The sequence below is a fragment of the Opisthocomus hoazin genome, chromosome Z (assembly GCF_030867145.1).
Source record: "Opisthocomus hoazin isolate bOpiHoa1 chromosome Z, bOpiHoa1.hap1, whole genome shotgun sequence".
NCBI lineage: Eukaryota > Metazoa > Chordata > Aves > Opisthocomiformes > Opisthocomidae > Opisthocomus > Opisthocomus hoazin.
Genome location: NC_134454.1, coordinates 35952618 through 35972168, shown reverse-complemented (window position 1 = coordinate 35972168; position 19551 = coordinate 35952618). Strand labels below are relative to the sequence as shown.

Here is a 19551-nt window from a genome sequence, read left to right as displayed (position 1 = left end):
ATGAAAAAGGGAGGAAAAAAAAAGACAACTATCAATGTTGCTACAACAGGCAGAAAATGTACTCTGCCACTAATACCACTGAGGCAATTACGGAGACTCACATATTACTTCAAGAAAAAAAGAAAGTCTTTGTAATCGGTGCTAACATTTCTTTGCATATAACATGGTGATTCACTTTTAACGTAAAATTCTCAAAGCAGTTTCTAATGGAAAAATTAATGCAGCAATACCAAGTGTCTTATGTAAGACTACATGACAATTCAGTGGCAATATAAACTCTAGTTCCCAACCCCTGAGGCCCGCTTTTGCTACACCATTACTCAATATCAATACACTTTTCTTACCATAGAGTTTAGTGTCTACATGAGAAGCAGTTTACATTCATCTACACTGTTCAAACACAAACTAAATGAACAAAACCCGTTTCTGTATCAGCTGCAGAGATTTACATTTAGACAAGAGATAGGTAGTGAAATTCCACTGAGTTTGATGACTAAACTTTAAATTCAGCAAATGAAACTCAAAACTAGAGTTTAATTGCTGTTTCTCCAAGCTCTTGTACAATCATTACATACATTTTGTGTGGTCATTTACTTTTGTCGGAGCTCTGCTTCTCAGAAGTATAACTACAATCCAATACACAGACATAAAACATTTTTATGTTCAGTGTTTGTTTAAAAATCATTAATAAAAGCAATCTAACAGACAAATTTTAGCTGGCTGAAGAGTATATTTTTCGATGTGAAGCTATTCACTGCCTAACACCAAAGGCATTTCGAGAAGGGCAATTTCTGTGGTTAAACTGGGAGGGTATGAGCCACAAAACCACACTTCAGGTCTGCTGTGCCCGGTTAAGACCTCCTGCATGGGCCTGTTCAAGCTGCTGGAGACAGGGCTCTCCACAGCACGGCAGAGGTGAGGGAGCTTGCATGACTACAGCTGTGTCGTTACATCAGAGCGGTCTTACTCCTTTTTAGGCTCTAACTAAATAAATGCCTCTTACGTGTGACTACGGTGATTTTTCTCCAGGACGGATTAAAGAAGTAATAGGATGTAAAGGTACTCACCGTGTACCTGTAAAACTAAATGAAGCTCGAAGACGAACTCCTCCACTGCCCTGCATACAGTGTGTTTGGGTACCAACCTAATTCCGCCATTATCAACTCCCTGTTGTAAGCATAAAAGCCCCTCCGTGCCACGATGCTTCCACGGCTACAGGCGGCTGCGCATTCGGCGGGCCCCCCTCCAGGACTAAGCGGGGTTTTCGGGCTGGTTTGGGGCCGTGACCTGGCTTACGCGGGCTACTCGTCCCAGGGCACACCCGCGCCGCTCGCCCCGCCGCCGCGGCCCCGGCAGCGACCGCAGCACCGAAGCGCTTCCCCGCAGGCTCCGCCGCGGCCGCCATTTCCCCTCCTCCGCCACGCGTGAGGGAGCACCGCCCCCCGCTGCCCCCGCCACCAGCCACGCACCGCCGAGGGGCGGTGCCGCGCCTGCGCGGGAGCACCGCTGAGGCCCGCCGCTGTGTGGGCAGCGGTTAGGGGGCGAGCGCATGCGCGGGGCGATGGGCGGTGCGCAGGTGAGGCGGGCGCGGGGCCGCGGCGGGGCCGAGGGGAGCGTAGCGCTGTCCGCCCCGGGGGCTGCTCTCGGCCCCTCTTGGTGGCGGAGGAAGGGGGCCGGGGCTCCTCGTAGCTCGTCTCACCGGGGTGTGGGGTCCTTTCCGAAGTTGGGACCAGACCTGGAGGCTGCGAAACGGGCCTGATCCGGGCTGGGAAGGCGGGGGCGCAGCCTCCGGGCGGTCGTGGTGTGCCACGGCTGCCTCGGGTGGCGGCGGCTGGCGTTGGTGGAAGGACTGCGGTGAGAGGACGCCTCTCGTCAGCCCGTCAGCGTGAGGAGGCGGGGGGTGGGACTGGCGAGCTCTCTCGCCTTCCCTGGAAACCGCGAAGTCGCCTGTGGAGTCTCAGAGATCGTCGGCCTCCGGGCTGGTGGCCGGCTGGCGGGGGACGGCCGAGCGTCGGTCGGTCGGGCCGGGGAAGCAGCCGGAGAGAAAGGCGCTTTTATACCCTGTTGCTGTGAGGACACTCTCCTGGGCAGGCTTACTAGGGACGCTCACATGGAAAGAAAAAAGTTGAGATGCGTGAAACGGAAGGGTGCCAGAGGTGCGTGCGCTTGCAGCTGTGTCGGTGAGACGGACGGGTGCTGCTGCTCCTCTGCCTTCACGCGGGGTGCTGCAGGCGGCGGGGCTAAAGCGGAGCTCTGGTCGTGATCTATCTTGTCGAGATAGATCTGTTTTAGCTTTTCCATCCTGGGCGGAGTTCATAAAACTTTTTTATTTAATGTGTTCCTGTGACTCTAGCATGACTTTTAGGGAAGGTGAAACTTCCTGTTGTCTGCTGCAGCACCATCAAAATGGGGAAGCTGTAGGGTTGTTGGAAACTGCTAGGGAAAATGTTTAAGGGTTTGTGTCTACACAATATGAAGAATTTTCCATCAGCGCATTCTGTAAAGTGCCAAGCATTTGTCTTGTACCGCAGCACCCTGCATGTCACCATGATGTAAAGGGTATATTTATTGTATGTCAGTTTTCTGACACAAGTTGAATGTTGTGAAGGCTCGTCATACTTGTATAGTGAGCAGAGGGTATTTGAGGTCTGACTGACTAACATTTGTAAAGCATACCACTTCATTATGTGGGGCGTGTGCATATACACTTCCTTCCGGAATGAAGTCTACAATGAAATGTCACGTGCAGAAATCGGCTTGTCTCTTGAAGTCTTATTTGGAAACAAGATAATGAGTGCTGCTCTAATTTTTTTTTTTCTATGAAAACTCTATTTTAGGTAATGTAAGCATTTCAGTTGCACATGAGAGAGGAAGTAGGCATGTCAGCTCTTTGTCCACCACCATCTCCTGCAGTTGCTAAAACAGAGATCTCTTTGAATGGCGAGTCACCTTTATTAGCTGCCACTTTCGCTTACTGGGACAACATTCTTGGCCCCCGAGTGCGACATATCTGGGCCCCAAAGACGGAACAGGTACTTCTCAGTGATGGTGAAATAACTTTTCTTGCTAATCACACCCTGAATGGAGAAATACTTCGGAATGCAGAAAGTGGTGCAATAGATGTGAAATTCTTCGTCTTAGCAGAAAAAAGGGTAATTATTGTGTCGTTAATCTTTGATGGAAACTGGAATGGAGACAGGAGCACATACGGACTATCAATTATACTTCCACAAAGTGAACTTGGCTTCTACCTCCCGCTTCACAGAGTGTGCGTGGATAGGTTAACACATATTATAAGGAAAGGAAGAATATGGATGCATAAGGTAGGTTTATTGTTCATTACTAAAAACAGTTGTCCAAGTTGTCTTGAGCAAAAGCAAGAATTAAGATTCTGTGACACCTGTTATGTAGCAATCCAGACACAAAAACTCAAGAGGAGGCTGACCTCTCTACAGGTATACAGTTTTGAAGGTTAAAAGTTATCAATATGTCAGCAAATTCAGGGCTGAGGTTTTTAGCCACGTGATTTATCCCGGTAATAGTATATAACCTGCACCAGGCTACCTAGGTGAAATAGGTATCCTGTACAGTTTTTCATCTCTCTGAATTCGATATACATTGTTGCTTTTAACCATTAATTAGTGTGTTTAAACTAGGTAGAATTGTAAATCTACTGTGTTTCAAATCATTGTTTTTACTATTGAGGTCCCAGAAAAGGGAACTGATGTAATTAATGTTGTTGTTTATTTTTCAAAAAAAAGGGTATCAACAAACAATTTGGCAGGTGTTAAATTTGTCTAAAACTAAGGAGAGAGCCATGAAAATACATGTACTTTAGTCCAAGTATTTCTACTTTTGAAATTCAAAAAGGAAAACATGCTAAGTTTTTCTGAAGAATTGCAGCTCTTACCTTTGGGTACATTATGGATATTTCCTTATTAAGTGAAAATTGTCATGTATTGTTTGACTTTCTAATAATAAAGATTAAAATCTCTGTCGTCTTCATGGAGTACAAGTTGTCTTAGAGCAGTAGATTGCATGTCAGCTGTAATGTGTGTGATGCATGTTTGTCTGATAAAGTTTTTGTTCCTCTTCTGTTTGTAGACCTCTCCTCAACATATGTTAAACTTCCCTTTTTGAGTGCTCTTATCTGAATGAATTAAGATTCCAGAAACAATGAGCCAATGTTAATTTTTGTGGTGGTGTTTAGTTTTTGTTACATGAACAAACTCCACTGATTTTTGCTGCATTGCCTGATGATGGATGGCAGTGTTTTCTGTCACCTTGGCATTTGATACTTCTGGGGTTTGTTTTTCAGAGGAATGATAGGACATAAACCTTTGTTTTCAGTATAGTAGCAACACAAATGTTTCATTCCAAATCTAGTCCACTAAAAGCCTGCTGGACATTAGTACTTTTGACGTAAGTGAATGCTATCTCATGTCCTTGATTACATTGCTTCTCTGTCATTTAGTGCCCTTTGTACTGACTTTTAACGTGAGTCGTCAAATATGACTTGTCCATCGTTCTTACCTGTAGTACATCTTCTCTCTTTCTGGACGTTGATCCATATCAGTATGTTTCCACACCAGAAATAGTCTTCAAGTGGCATTGAGAATGACAAAGAAACACTTTCTACTAGTTTCCTTAGAAATTAGTCATTAAATTCTTCATTCTTTTTCAGATGTTCTTGAAGCAGATAGGCCAGCTGGGTTAGCTGAGACAGTGACACATTCTGAAATAGACATTTATTGTCTTCCTTTTCTTCTTTCTTTTTTTTTTTTTCTTTTTGAGGAAGATCAAAGATCCCAGCATATATCTGCAGTTCTGCACCCTTACCTATAAGAGAGAGAGTTGCTTTGAAAATGTAGATTAAAAGTTAGGCATAAGTTGTAGAATTATAATATAAAATTAAAACACACGCATTTTGTAGTTTGCGCATTGAAACAGTTCAGCAACTATGGCAACAACGGAACAAGAAGTGTTGGAGTCATATCTGAAAAGAACTGTGTATCTGATCTGGAATTTCTAATGGTTGTGGTTATCAGCTCTCATGAGTTCTGTGCAGAGTTGGACAACAGTTCCAGCTAGACTTTAAAAGAGAAGAAACCTGAACTCGAGGACTAGGAGAAAAATGGAACAGTGTTCAGACTGGCAAAGAAAGCCAAGCGACTCCAAGCAAATCATCCACATGGGATTAGAAACCCCTTTTATCTACTTCAATTTCAGGTTCCAGATGTTTGTCTGATAATTCTGAGCAGTTATATTTCCAAAAAGAAGTGGTTTACACCATTTGTTTGGCATTATCTTCATGAAGATTGGCTTCTTTTAAAGGAACTTCATTGTCATGCATGTCTGACTTCACTGACGCTGAACTCAAGGATGAAGGTAGCCTTAAGGAATCTGCCTCATTCCAGTGCTGTTTTTCACAGATGCTTCTTTTAGATGGTTAGACAATTTTTATTACTGTTTTAGGGCAAGTTACTGTAGCTTGTTCGCTGTTCATCTGCTCGAAGTTACGTAAACTCTTTTCCCACTTGATCAACTTTTGAGTAGTTCAGTCACGGGAAACTAATGAGTAACCAATAAGAATGCAATCACCTGTCAGCATCTCGCAAAAGATACCATTAGTTTTCACAGCATCATCTATTTTTTGCGTGTTATATCGATTGTTTCAGTGATTAATGCCGAATCCTCTTTGTGAATAATAACTTGATTCCATTGTAAGTTTGCTATTCAGCTGGTGATGAGTCTGTTGTGAGAACTTTGTCTAGTCTCTTGTACATTGTGTTTTGTGTATTTTGAGGTTTCATGTCTCCTGTACTTGGGTATAAAACAGTGTTTTGAAGACTTGTCAGTGTCTCAAGATGTGCGGAAAAAAAAAAGTCTTACCCTCCCCAAACAAATAATTTTTCTCATTCTGGAGATCTCATTTTTCTCTTGCATCAGGAACCATCAGTTCATACCTTATCCATTTGAAAATAAAAATCCATACATAAAGTGGAATTCTGCACTATAATCTGATCATGTGGCATTTTCGTGATCTGTAATGAAGAAACTTAATGTTTTGTCATTGTCATCACACCCTCACTTCCCTGCTACTCCTGCCCAAGCGCGTGAGAGGTTTGGTGGGGGGCAGAGCAGGGAGCACTGATCTGTTTAGAATGACGTCACTTCCTGCTGTCAACTCTGTAAAAGAAAAAAGACTTGAACATCGAAATTTGAATCCAAGAAGCGTGACTCCGCAGGGAAGACACTGTACCATTTGACTGTTGTGTGCATACATATATAGACAAATACCAGAGCTTTTATATTTAACTGCTTCTCTTGCTCAGGAGAGGCAAGAACATTTCCAGAAGATTGTCTTGGAAGGCACAGAGAGAATGGAGGATCAGGTAAGGGTCATCTGGTTGATGCTTGTGGCATGCCATCACAAACCTATTTGGCTGCATCCGGTGACTGTAGAAGTTGGTGCTGCTTCTTATTTTTGGGATCCAGGAAGATACTTTGGACTGGCTGATGTCCTGCCATGCACAGGAGGCAAAGTTTCTGAAGACAGCATGATGGAAGCTGTGAACAAGTTGAAGGAAAATATGTTTCATCATTTTATGGGTAAAGTGGAAATCTGTGAAGAATATTACCTTTCAGAAAAGGAAAGGCATTGACTTGAACTTGAAGCTCTGTAAAGGTAGTAGCTTCCATAGATTCATGCTGGCCTCCTATCGAGGATGGTTTTTTGCTAGGTCATTACCTTTTCGAGTTATAGAGATGTACGGAGTCTGTCACGTTGCAATGTGGTCGGAGACCTAATGGATAAGACTGTGACAAGAATTTGATTTCTGAAACTGTAAATATGAAATTGTGGCTTCAGTTTCTTGTGATAGATAGAGAAGTAATTTTGTGTGTTAATAACTGATATGCCTGGTTTTGGTTTCCTGTCATTCTTAAAACAGCAGACTTGGATCTAAAATGCTTAACAGTAGTTGCACGTAATACAGTATGATGAAATTATCTCACTCCAAATATTTCTTGTCTAGGCCGATCAAACCAATGGTGAAAATTAGCATAGGACCCCAAAGATAAATTTTAGACATGATGTCGAGACGCAAAATGTATGTTTCCAGTTTATAATAATTGATGAGCAAAGCCCAAGAAGTCTGTACATGAATTTCTGCTCATGCCACACTTCTAAACAATAGGAAGTCAAAGTTGTTTTGCATGTAATATTACAAGTTCATAGTAATGCTAACTTCAAACACTTCATAATGTGCTTTTACTTCAAGCACTTTATTTATTGCACAGGGTCAGAGCATCATTCCAATGCTGACAGGAGAAGTCATTCCTGTAATGGAGCTCCTTTCATCTATGAAATCACACAGTGTTCCGGAAGAAATAGATGTAAGTTCTGGTGCTCTTTGCATTCTGAATAAAAAAGTGTCTCTGGTTCTCTGCTTTGGTACTCTCTTCAGCAGACAAAACCCCACAGCTAGCATAAATTCTTTCATGCTTCAGTAGTTTTACATCAAGTTCTCCGAAGTCGTGTAGGGAATGGTTTAACGTAACTGGTTAAGTTTGGTGAATATAACAGTACTGACAGCGGGTTTTATGGTCAGCGCTTAGCAACATCGACTGCGTAGGATACCATTTTTAAGAGTGGAGTGGCAAGGCTATTTGATGCAAAACAAAATGGATGGGGAGGTAAATGGTTTTAATGTTGATACCTGTTTCAGCTTGGGTTAGTGCTCTTATGGAAGAAGTGATGACAGGTGCACTAATTTATTCCAGTATTCTGGATAAGGTTATAGAAAAAATCACTGGAAGGAATCTGACTTGTGACTGGTGAAGAACATTTAATAATCGAGTGACTTTCTCATCTTCAATATCCTTTGGCTGAAGTCAGAAGGTCTTTTAAAGGTGGTGCTTTTTTGGGCAGTCTTAGAACTTAGCATAAATAGTTCCGAAATGGTTCCCACCTATCCTTAAAAACAAAAATCTGTTAATTGGAAGGTGTTGCAGATACTTGTCTAACCTTTGTTTGTATTTGCTTGCATTTCAGATAAGTGACACAGTGCTAAATGATGATGACATTGGGGATAGTTGCCATGAAGGCTTTCTCCTCAAGTATGAATTTCAGTTTTGACTTACGCTGTAGTAAAATGGCTTAGACTTGTGTGTGCATATATCTCTCTCTATCTGTATGTGCATGTGAGCATGTATTGGATTAGGTTTTTTTATAGGAGGGGGAAGGATGACATGTATTTGACTTTTTGAGATTTTTGTCTATACAATGCTGTAGAAGTTGCTGTATTTTTAGAACAGCAGGTCTGGGCTAATAGCTGGATCTCTATAGACTGTGGTCACAGCCATTTGCTTGAAAACAGAATTGCTATCAATTTTTCTTTGATACATTTAATTTTATGAGAGTATAAGTCGAAGTCTTAGATTTTTATGAAATACCAAAAATGTTTGGTTGTGTTTACTGCATAAATAAGAGTCATTAATGGTATGCCGTCCATATAGAACAATTATTATTAAATTGTGCATTTCTCTTTTTTTCCCCTGTTTTTAATGTACAAGTAGAAGTAGTTGCACTGGAAAGCAACGTGGTCTCTTCCTGTGGGAAAGTATAATTCATAGATTTTAACTGATGTTCTGGTACCTTTCAGAACATATCTGGTGTAACTGCATTTATTTATGTAGTGCTTAGTGCCATCTATTTATACATTGTCACAGATGCTTTCAGTACTACAGAAATGCATGTGTTAAATTAACTAATTCTTCACAATAACGTAGTATTTAGTTCCACAGAGAATTTGGGAAACAATGAAGCGCATACCATGGACTGGATTATTGCAAACAACTAGAGCCATTGATCCTACAATAATGAGCTATTCTCATACCAGCTGGAGATTTATTGGGCAGGTAGTAGACTGTAGGGTGTCAGTTATCTCTTCTTGCTACTTTTTCTCCCTGGAAATTTTGTCCTGAAAAGAAAAGAATAACTTGGCCATTTGTGTGAAGGGTCCAAATGTCTGCTTTTTAGCTTATCTGCAGAGATTACCAGTTGATCTAGGTTCAGATTTCAAGTCTTAAATACAGTGTTGCGTGGATTTATATATGTAATTGAATAAAAGTTGGGTTGAACTAAATAAATGTATCAACAATACCAACCAGTAAGAAAAGCAGCCATGCTTTCTCAGTAACTTCTAAATCAAACTGAACATCTATTTCTGCCCCAAAGGAAGAATTCATAAGTATTCAGATGGCCTGAAATTTAACTCTCAGAATATACTTGATAAGGTAAATAGTAGCAGGTGTACTAGAACATCCACCTGTAGAATTTCAGAGTTGGAATCTAACTATTATAGTCCTTATCAATTAGGGGTGTCTTTTAGAACTGGTTAATCACATTCAATGCATCCTCCAGTAAGACAGCATAAATGTACTTTCGTGTGTTCACAGACATTGCAGAAAAATTTTTAATAGTATCAAGACTTTCTAGGGTTTCTAGACTTTTTGAAGCTGTGGGTCAGGTGTTTGGTTTGAGAAAGTGTAGGGGGAAAGGGAGGATAAGAACCCTCAACAGAAGATTCTTAGGGACAAGTTCATAGTTGTCAAGGTTAGTTCAGGTATATTTGCTGCAGCCTCCAAACTTCAGATAAACTAAATCAGATCTGTGCTGCTGGCAACTCACAAGACAAGATCACGCAACTGCCAGCATGCCTGTGTGTATTCCAAGGGACTCAAGCTTGTGACGTGATCTTGAGCATGTAGTTACCAAAAGCAGAACAGTTTGCCTGCCAAGTCTCCCAAAACTGGCTTCTGATCCACAGTTTCAGAAAATGAGGACAATCATGGAAGAGATCTTCTTTCAAGATGTTCTCAAATCCATCATTATTAATATGTCTTCTGTTACTTTAGATGAATTATTGTATACAGATGCTGTAATACAGTTAGACAGTAGCAGCAGACAGTTTTTGTTTGCTCTAAAACTGGTGTTTGGAAGTTCTGAGTGACAGTCTTTTTATACATCAAAATGAAAATGTAGATACTGTCAAACTTCTGAATTTCACCAGTAACCTACACAGCTGTGTGAGGTCCTGTAGGTATAAGCCTATAGGTATGGGCCTATATTTATACTGGGATCACTTCATTCTTCTTGTGAAGATGAGAATTGTTTTATTTGAAAAGTCTGATTAAATGTATTAACCTATGTTTCTTTCTATTTGCAGCGCAATTAGTTCACACCTGCAGACCTGTGGTTGTTCTGTAGTTGTAGGAAGCAGCGCAGAAAAAGTTAATAAGGTAATGGTTTTTCTAATGTACCAAACTTAAATGCTGATTATTGGGAATATTTGTGTGTTATTTGGAGCAAGGTTTGCCTATAAACATACTTGAGGCTGAAGAAGGAAGGAGTACTGTTGTCTGGTTATCTTACTTCAGCTGATTGGTCTAGCAGTTGATAATTCTGCGTGAAAATTGCCTTATCAGTTATATATATATAAGAAAACTAATGTATTCATTTTAATTGATACTGTCTATAAACTAGTAGCAAATTAGTCTGAGCTTTTAAAATCAAGTTAGTTAGCTAAAATGTACAAATTGAAGAAGTCTGTACTGACTTGCCCAATTCAGCTGTGTCAGTGGGTATTGTCTGTGTACTCTTAAGAACCTAGTATCTGCGTAATTTCACTTATGCTGGGGAATAAATGTACTTCTGTATCATGAACTGCTTGTATTTCATGGAAACTCAAAAGCTGTTGAATCTGTGGTCACACACACGCGTTGAACAGGCAGTCTTAGTAGGGTCTTAAATCATTCCAGCAATTCCAGCATTTTTTTCTTCGTAGCTGTGTTGTGTTGAATTCATCTTTAGTGTGTTTAAAACTTAATTGGTAAATAAGTGTAAAATTTAACTGGAAGATCTTAAATTAGGTTTGACAGAGCTTTGCAGAAGAATCAGAAAGAGGCAAAGTACGGATATAAACCCCTAAAACTGAGTGCTGTAACAACAAAACACTCAGTGTGTCGTACTTGCTGGAGCACATCAGTAGGGATGATGTTTAGGAGCTTTCAGGTCTAGAAACAATAAGCAGCATTAGCTGTACCTTTTAATGGGCAAGGGTGTGTACATCATGGTGGTCTATTTGGGAGGAAAAAGGGTCTCTCTTGGAAGCTGTCAGTTCAGAACAAGAAAATAATTACATTTTTGTGGTAGGCATTTTTTTCCTACGCTTATGAAATACTTCTTTGAACCAATATGAAATTATCAACTGCACTGCTTTTCCTCTAATATTTTGGTGTAAATTGTGAGTTTCCTGATGCTTATTTTAAGCTTACCCAGTATGTGAAAGAAAAGTCAAATGAGGATTTTCTCCTTATTCGGAATTCTCCAACTACTTTTTCTGTATACAGCTTTTTGACTATACCAAAATGATAGTTTTGGATAAATTGAAAGCAATTCCTGGAAGAGGTACCCTTGTGTTTACTGTCCATTGAAATATTTCTTAAAACATATTTATTTTTAGTGTATTGCAATGTATCAGCATTTTGTTCAGAGAGATTTCCCTTTAACTTGTATTTAATTAGGGTGTTTCTCCATCCCTCCTAATAAAACACTGAAGTTAATTTTCAGTTAGGATATTCAGAGACAAATCATGAAGAAAATGTTTTCTTTCTGAGAAAATGTGTTTCACTAAGTCAGTTGCCTCTCTACATTCATGGCTGAGTCCTTTAATAAACCTCTTTGATTTGGAATATCCCTGCAACTGAGAATAAAAAGAAGGGCTTCATAAAAGTGTGCAGTCCTAGAGCCTTCAGGTATTAGGCGCCACTGCACTTAACGAGTATATCAATACTTCTGTGAGGGTAAGGTTCTGTGTAGTTGTGTAGCATGGTAAGTTTTCAATTTACACTGGGTCCTCTGGGCAGTGCAATAACAATTGTCCTGTGTCCTGAGACCATGACAAAGTTCCTACAGTGGTACATGTGGAGAAGCAGTATATTCAGATAACTTAATTTTCTGATGGGGAATGTTTTTGTATATTGGGCTTTTCTGTCTGATTATGTTTTTAATTGTGGCATACTAATTATTGAATTGTGGTTTATTTTGTAAGACTGAAAATTTCCTTTGAGGAAAACTCCTTTTAGTTCTTCAAGTTGATGCCCTTTTTGAGATATATATAGAGAGATAGATAGATATGTATCTGTGTGTATCACTTCACTGTGAAATAAAAATTCAGAACAGTGGGCCCACTGAATATATTACATATTAATTATAGACTATACATATTATATATGATGTAGTTTTTTACGTGTAGGGCTCTTTGCTGCAGTGAAATATAATAGTCTTTTAAAAAATTCAAGGCACCTTTGGTAAACCTGTGTTTTGAAATAAGCAGCTTGTGATGCTTTATAAAAATTTGTGGGGGAAAACACATTGGTTTCTATGTGTTGGTAGTGTTAGTAGAGCACCTCTGATGAGATGAACAGTAAATGCCGATACTCAAAAATAATCATGAGCAACAGGGGAACCAGAGAAAAGAAAATTCCCAGTCCTTAGCTGAAGACAGCTAATCACAGTTAATAAGTATTGTTTCAGGAGTGTGAGATTTGCACATGATTATGTTAGTGCAATGGAGGAGATGTTAAAGGCTTAAGTGGTTGTAAAAAGGGTAAAGTTTATAGTGCATGAAGTAACTCATTAAAAGGCTTTAAGGTCTAAATGGTTATGAGTATGTAAAATAATGTATGGGTAAGCTAGACACTTCATGAAAAAAAAAATCTAAAAGCATGTAAGTCTCAAGACACATGCAGCATAAATTTAATAAATTCTACACAGGTTCTTATCAGTGGTGTGCTGTTTGTGTCACGGTGCAAGTGAAGTTGGTTTCTTTATGGCACACTTTAGCTTTCCTTAAAGTAAAAAAGCAACTGTTGCATCTTGCTGAAATGGCAAAAAGCATTAGTCAGAAACTAGGTTGTCATTAATTTTAGGTACTGCATAAACACATTGTGCAAGGGTAGAGCCTTCTCAAACACCTTAGACCTTAGACACAGATAGGACACCACAGGTTAAGAATGAAAGATTAGCAGAACGGAATACATGTTTGTATTTAGAGATGATTACCTGTAGGTGTTGCAGCACAGGAGTTTGACAAGGGATAATGAAGTACCTTTGGTGCTTTTAATAGAGATTTTGAGGAAATTACTGAGGAAATAAGCATGATACTTGTTTATGAAATTGACTGTGCCTGATTGGAGACAATAGCTGATGTTTCAATACGGAATGAATAAGAGGCTTAAAAGGCTAGGAAAGTAATCACAGTAACTCATCTTTATGTAATAGGAAGAGGTAGCAGATGGCAAAAGAGACTTGTTCTACATAAGTGGCTAAAAAACAAACTTTGCCAAGAAGTGTTGGATTTTTTCTTCATTTGACAAGAAGTTGGACTAAAGTGGCTGCAGCTTAGTATTTTAAGCATCTCACTGTTCTGTGACCTTAGTAGTTTTGGCTTTTCTAATAAGCATGATGAACTTCTTTGTTCACCATTTGAAATGCCAAGTACATTCTAGTCAGAAATTGCATCTGAAGATCAGTTTATTCCTTACGTTTTCATGTTTTTCAAAACTGTGTTTTTTAATGCAGATTGTGAGAACGTTGTGTCTGTTTCTTACGCCATCAGAGCGGAAGTGTTCCAGACTTTGTAGAACTGAGTCTTCTTTCAGATACGAGTCAGGACTTTTTGTTCAAGGCTTACTCAAAGTAAGTGCACTTAGGAGAGTTCTATTCTTCTGTAGTTCAAGAGCATTTTTCAATGTATGTGTATTTGTGTGCATACGATATGCACACACATACACACATCCGTGTTTAAAGACATATATAATCTTCCTTTGATTCCTTTCTGGTGCTTAGCTTTCCTTGTAGCATTTTGCACATTAAAATTCCAAACGAGTCTTTTCTCTGACACATCTGTTTCTTGAGTATTGTCCAGAATTGTTCCTGTGCTTTGAGGTATAATAATAATACCCTTTTGCCTACTTGAGGCTAGAATCCCAAAAGACAGTAAGTTTTTGTGTTGTACCAAAACAATAAAAGAACAATCCATCAGTACTACAGTTTCGAAGTATTTTAAAAAGGCTGTAGCCATGGGTGAAGATGAATAGAAAAATAAATGCTGCTTCCTCTAATGAGCAGTCTAAACCTACCAGATAAATATGATACTGTAATGTTACTGAGCTCACAATGCAGATGATGCAATACTGTAGTACATAGGTTACCTCAGTACCTGTTTTCACTGTTATTTTTTAAGGCAGTCATCCAGTATGAAGGACTTTATGAAGGACTTTAATTGGGATACAACCAACAGCTCTCTTAAGCAAAACATGTCTAAACAAATGGGATTTAAAATTTAGGCATGATTCTTTAATATTGTTTTGTTCCAATGTAGCTTTTTTTTTTAAAAAAAAGTAACTAGAAGAGTATTTTTTTTCACTAAAACAGGATGCAACAGGAAGCTTTGTGTTGCCCTTCCGTCAAATAATGTATGCCCCATATCCTACTACACATATAGATGTAGATGTCAATACAGTGAAGCAGATGCCCCCGTGTCATGAACACATCTATAACCAACGACGATATATGAGATCCGAGCTGACAGCGTTTTGGAGAGCTAATTCAGATGAAGAAATGTGTCAAGATGGTGTTATCCACACAGATGAGAGTTTCACACCTGACCTGTATGTACTCCTCTCTCACATTTCTTGAAGTTACTTGATTTAGGACAAGAGAGTGAAGTGGTACGAAGTGTACTTTCTAATAAAGTACATGAGGTTTTTCTGCTTTTAAGAAGCTCCTTCAGCTGCAGTAGGTGCATTTATTTTGGAGGAATTTACCAGTTCCGTCAGTAGTTTTGTTGCATTAAATATTACTGCAATTCATTTTCAGTGATACTTATGACCATGTTATGTTAATTTTGTTGCCTGTTTTAAATAGCGGTATAAAAAAAACTAAGTAAATTTGCAGGGGCCCAATGGCTTTCCTGGGTTCAGTTCATTTCATCTGAAGGTTTTGCTTTAAGATTCTGTGTTAGCTTTAAAAATAGCTGGATTGTAATTCACTAAAATTTTGAATTCACTTTTAATTTCTGCTAGACTGTAAATAGTAGTGTTGTTGCTGTATACAACTGCTGGACAGCTAGTGTCCCTTCATGGCATTACCTCACATGTTTCTTTGCTTTCTTTTCTATAGAAATGTCTTTCAAGATATCCTGCATCAAGATACATTAGTAAAAGCCTTCCTGGATCAGGTAATCCTTGCTTTTTCAGAAAGAACAGGAGCTGAAGTTCAGTATTTTGAGCCCTAGCAACAGATAATTTGACATGTATAGATAATTTGTTGGCTTGGTAGCTCTTTTCATACGAGTGCTATGATTCTTCTCTGCATAACTAGACAGAAAAAAAACTTGTGTAATTCGTAGTGTTAGAATAATAGTGAAACCCCTTCTTATGTATGAAAAACAATTGCACATTTTCTGTTGCTGTGTGACAATGTCTACAATTACAGTACTGAGAAAGCTACCTGACTGGGCTTAATTTTAGATCGTTCTAAAAAGGAAGATAATACTTTATCCAAACAGAATTGTAAACCAGCTTAATTTAGTGCATTTGAGCAGCTAGAAAACTATGAAAAAATGTTGAGCATATCTACAAATCTGCTGTTAATGTGCCTGCTTTGCTATAGTTAAGGGTATGTTACATGTGTATGCAGTGTTTCTTTATATTCCACATTCTTAAAATGATTCTTGAATTTCCATGTCTACCTAATTTTCTGGTATAATTTTTAACAGATTTTTCATCTGAAGCCTGGCTTGTCTCTAAGGAGTACTTTCCTTGCACAATTTATGCTAGTTCTTCACAGAAAAGCCTTAACTTTAATAAAATACATAGAGGATGACACGTAAGTGAACTCATAATAGAAAGCAGACTTTGAGAAACTTCCTCTGTTTTTTTTTACGACATGCTTTTTAATTTTCTTGCAGGCAAAAAGGAAAAAAACCATTTAAGTCTCTTCGTAGCTTAAAGATAGATCTTGACTTAACAGCAGAGGGCGATCTGAACATAATAATGGCTTTGGCTGAGAAGATTAAACCAGGTCTGCATTCCTTTATCTTTGGGAGGCCGTTCTACACTAGTGTACAAGAACGTGATATGCTCATGACGTTTTAAAGTTCTCCACTGCCAACGTGTAATGTTGTAGTCTTGCATGGCATGAAAAGAAGTCTGTCCGTGTGACAGCCGCACTCGTGACTGTCATTGACTTGACCAAGGGTGGAGCCTTAGGAGCGCAGTAACACTACAGCCTGTCCAAAGCAGGAGGGAGTCTTGTTAGAGCGAATGTCAGCTTAGCTAGACAAGCATGATTTTAATGAATCCATATCTTCTGTGTGCTTTTTTTAACAGTAAAGTAAATGTTACCAGAGGTCTGTTTGCCTTTTGGGCTTAATAGATAAATTTGAACATGTTTTGTTGTACAATAAAGGGAAGCATTTTAATTTTCTTTCCCAGAGACTTCCTTCAGGTGTCTGTCAGGTATTCCCTGTTCTGTCTGCTGTGTTAGTAGTTTTAGTGTTTCCACAGCAAACAACACATACGTCTTCTGTAATTGTGGCAATTGTGGAACAGGGGCCTTCCAAGAGTTTCAATGAGTTTTTAAAAGTGTTTGTTCTTACGTATGTGGTACAAATGTGAAATATGTCATCCCTCATCTCCCTTTTTAACACTACTGGCTCCTTCATTTAGAGTATTTAAAGTTGTGTGGGATTGTTAATATACTACAAAGTGCTGTTCTTGTGTGCAAACTGTTGACTGTTGGCAGCTTAAATAGCAGCACGCTGCACGTGGGAACTGGGTCATTATTTAAGCAGATTTGTGTATGTAAGTGCCAACCAGGATACTCTGTCACAGACTGTTGGGTCTTCCTGCGGTGAAGCGTTCAGTGATCCAGCATAACTGAGCTCTTTCAAAACAGAAAACTTGTGTCATTCAGCAGCGGTTGTCAGTCTTTCTCTCTGTAAACTGCTACTGTTTTTTCCATTGTCAGCTGGAATAAGGTTTAGATTAAAGTATTAGACCTTCCCAAAGAACACCAAGGTGACAGCCAAACCAAAAGATAAAAGTAATTTTTTTTTTTACATTGCCATTAATATGTTTAGTAATCCTTAATTCAGCGATGAGCACAGCTATGAACTAATGTGATTAGCAATTTAGTAAGTGAATTCTAGTCAATAATCTTCACAGTCTTCTTAGTTCGTCTTAGCGTATCTCCAACTTTGCTTTGCTTGGAAATGACACTTTTTCTATGTCTGTGCCTCAACCTTTCTTTCTCAGTAGCATGTAGAGCGGTGTGGTGTCAGGTTAATCCAGACCCATTTTTTTGAGTTTTGACACATGGTTGGTGTGTGTTACATTGAAATCAGTGGTACATCTGTACTGCATGATGTTGTATTTCTTCTCTTTTTGGACAAACACAGGAATTTATTTGTGTCACATTTTAGCGTAACCTCATAAATCAATATTCATTATGAAAGAGCTGTACTTGTGATTGGAGAAGCCATGGTGGCTTTATTGCTTAAATTGTTTACAACACTGCTTGGTGAACAGGTTTCTGTTTTCAAGATAGGTTTTAGTGTCTCTTTCATGCAGCGAGGCATAAAAGTTAATAAAGAATCGTAACTTTTGCTGAAATGTCCAATACTCAGATTTTAAAAGGAATACTGTCCTTTATTTAGATGACCAGAATTCCCTTACATTTCCTGAAAGACAAAGATTCACAATTAAATATTCAGAGCTTCTGAAAGATGTGGATTGAGCCCCAGCTGCCACACCATTTTTGTGAATGAGCGTCATCAGCATTACCTGGTTGCATAAGTAATTATGTTTTGTGGAACCCTTTTTTTTAACTGTATGTAGGACTCTTGCCATGAGCTCAGCCCTTCATCAGAAGAACTTGTCAGAACTATGCTGACATAAGTGACTTGTGCTGAGACTCTGTCTTCATACCGTTATCATTTCCTATGTGCTTTTAATCAACTGATCCATTAGAAAAGAGCCAGATTGTGCAAAGTTTTTACCATCGTGTCTAAGATTGGGAAAAAATGTAATAAACACTGCTGAAACTTCTAGTGTAGAAGTTGTGTTGAAGTCTAAAGAGCTTTAATTGTGCTGCTGAAATTAATCACTTAAGCTTGATAGGCATTGGAAACTTAACATTGACACTACTAACAGTAGTTTACTGTTTGTTTACTGAAAATGCTGTCACTTTGAAATTACTAAAAGCTGGAAACTTTCTCAATTGCTACTTTTGTTGCACAGCTGTCACAAGTGCACTGTAACAAGTCCAGAATGTATAGTGAAGTAAATTATTAAACACATCTGCATGTTGCATTGTAAATCTTGCTCAAGAAACAAAATATTCTAATAAAATTTATGCACAATTTTTGACTTCAGCAGCTGCTGATTTTTTCCATTGAATTTCTGTTCTTTATTTGAGAGAATCATTATCTTTTTTCCTTTGAAATAAAGCAGAAACCTTTTTCCTTCTTGCTAAGCTTGAAGGTGGCCCTGGGTTCACCTGTGAAACTGTAGGTGCACTAACACATGAATCCCGGAGAGAGAAGTTTAGGTATCCGGAATATGGTATCTGTAGGGACTAGCACATGTGTTAAAATTAATGGCAGCATATCCTTTACTGAAATGTGAGGGCTAATCAGGACCTTTTGTAGAAACCTCTATCTGTAGCAAGGAAGCAAAGAATTTTAAGAGAAGAATGTAAACATACAGGCAAGGGTAATTAGGTAAAATCACTCAAGATGTTTTTGGCTGAGTGTCAAAGTAAAAGCTTGAGGCTGTGAAGCGGTGATATCTCAAAGGCAAAGTCTGAAGCTTCACCCCTAACCTGTATCTAACAATAAACCAAAATGTTTGAAAATATACAACAGCCAAAAGCTAATTTGTGAAACTTTAAGTTCAATGCCAGCTTCTCTTCCATTTAAAAAATTGTCTCGTTATAGTACAACAGAGTGTCTTTTCCAGATTCAGTTAAATGTGACTAACGGTTGCCAAACTTTTGGTTTGCACTAGAAGCAGCAACGTAAGAAATTACAGGTCAGGGAATACTGAAATTTAGTACTGCAGCCCGTACATACAGCAATTCAGTATGTCTGCCAAGATGTTCGGTAGTGTGGCTGACTGATGAGACTGCAGTTTCAGCCTTCTGCACTCACCCACAGTGATGCAAAGCAGTTTCTCCGTGCTGAGATGTCTGTCTCAGGCTGCCTCTTCGCTGGAGAATAATCATGCATCACTTTGTCTCCTGCTGGCATTCCCTGCCCTGTCTCTGTGGCAGCAGTATTTGGAAGTAACGTTTGATAATCTAGATTCTGGAGGAAGGAGCTTCTGGCATCAGGGGTGATTTTAATAGCCAAGGGCAGCTGCACAGACAAACCACACAGAATACAAAGCACCTGGACAAGAAGTAATGAGTTATCAACT

At 39.1% G+C, this 19551-nt stretch overlaps 1 protein-coding gene across 6 annotated transcripts; it reads left to right on the top strand.

Annotated features, from left to right (window-relative positions):
• The first annotated feature begins 1494 nt into the window (after window positions 1–1494).
• Window positions 1495–18487, top strand: C9orf72 (C9orf72-SMCR8 complex subunit). Of its 6 annotated transcripts, none has more exons than XM_075411247.1 (12): window positions 1495–1576; window positions 2838–3323; window positions 6336–6395; window positions 7303–7398; window positions 8057–8121; window positions 10233–10305; window positions 13649–13765; window positions 14504–14739; window positions 15251–15308; window positions 15849–15958; window positions 16041–16153; window positions 17790–18487. In XM_075411247.1, the coding sequence occupies exons 2-12, from the start codon at window positions 2862–2864 to the stop codon at window positions 17867–17869; spliced, it is 1470 nt and encodes a 489-aa protein (XP_075267362.1). In that variant the 5' UTR covers window positions 1495–1576; window positions 2838–2861; the 3' UTR covers window positions 17870–18487. The 6 variants fall into 6 exon arrangements, with proteins under 6 accessions (XP_075267362.1, XP_075267366.1, XP_075267365.1 ...); XM_075411249.1 differs by lacking the exon at window positions 1495–1576 and adding an exon at window positions 1603–2156; XM_075411251.1 differs by lacking the exon at window positions 6336–6395.
• Window positions 18488–19551: the final 1064 nt, after the last annotated feature.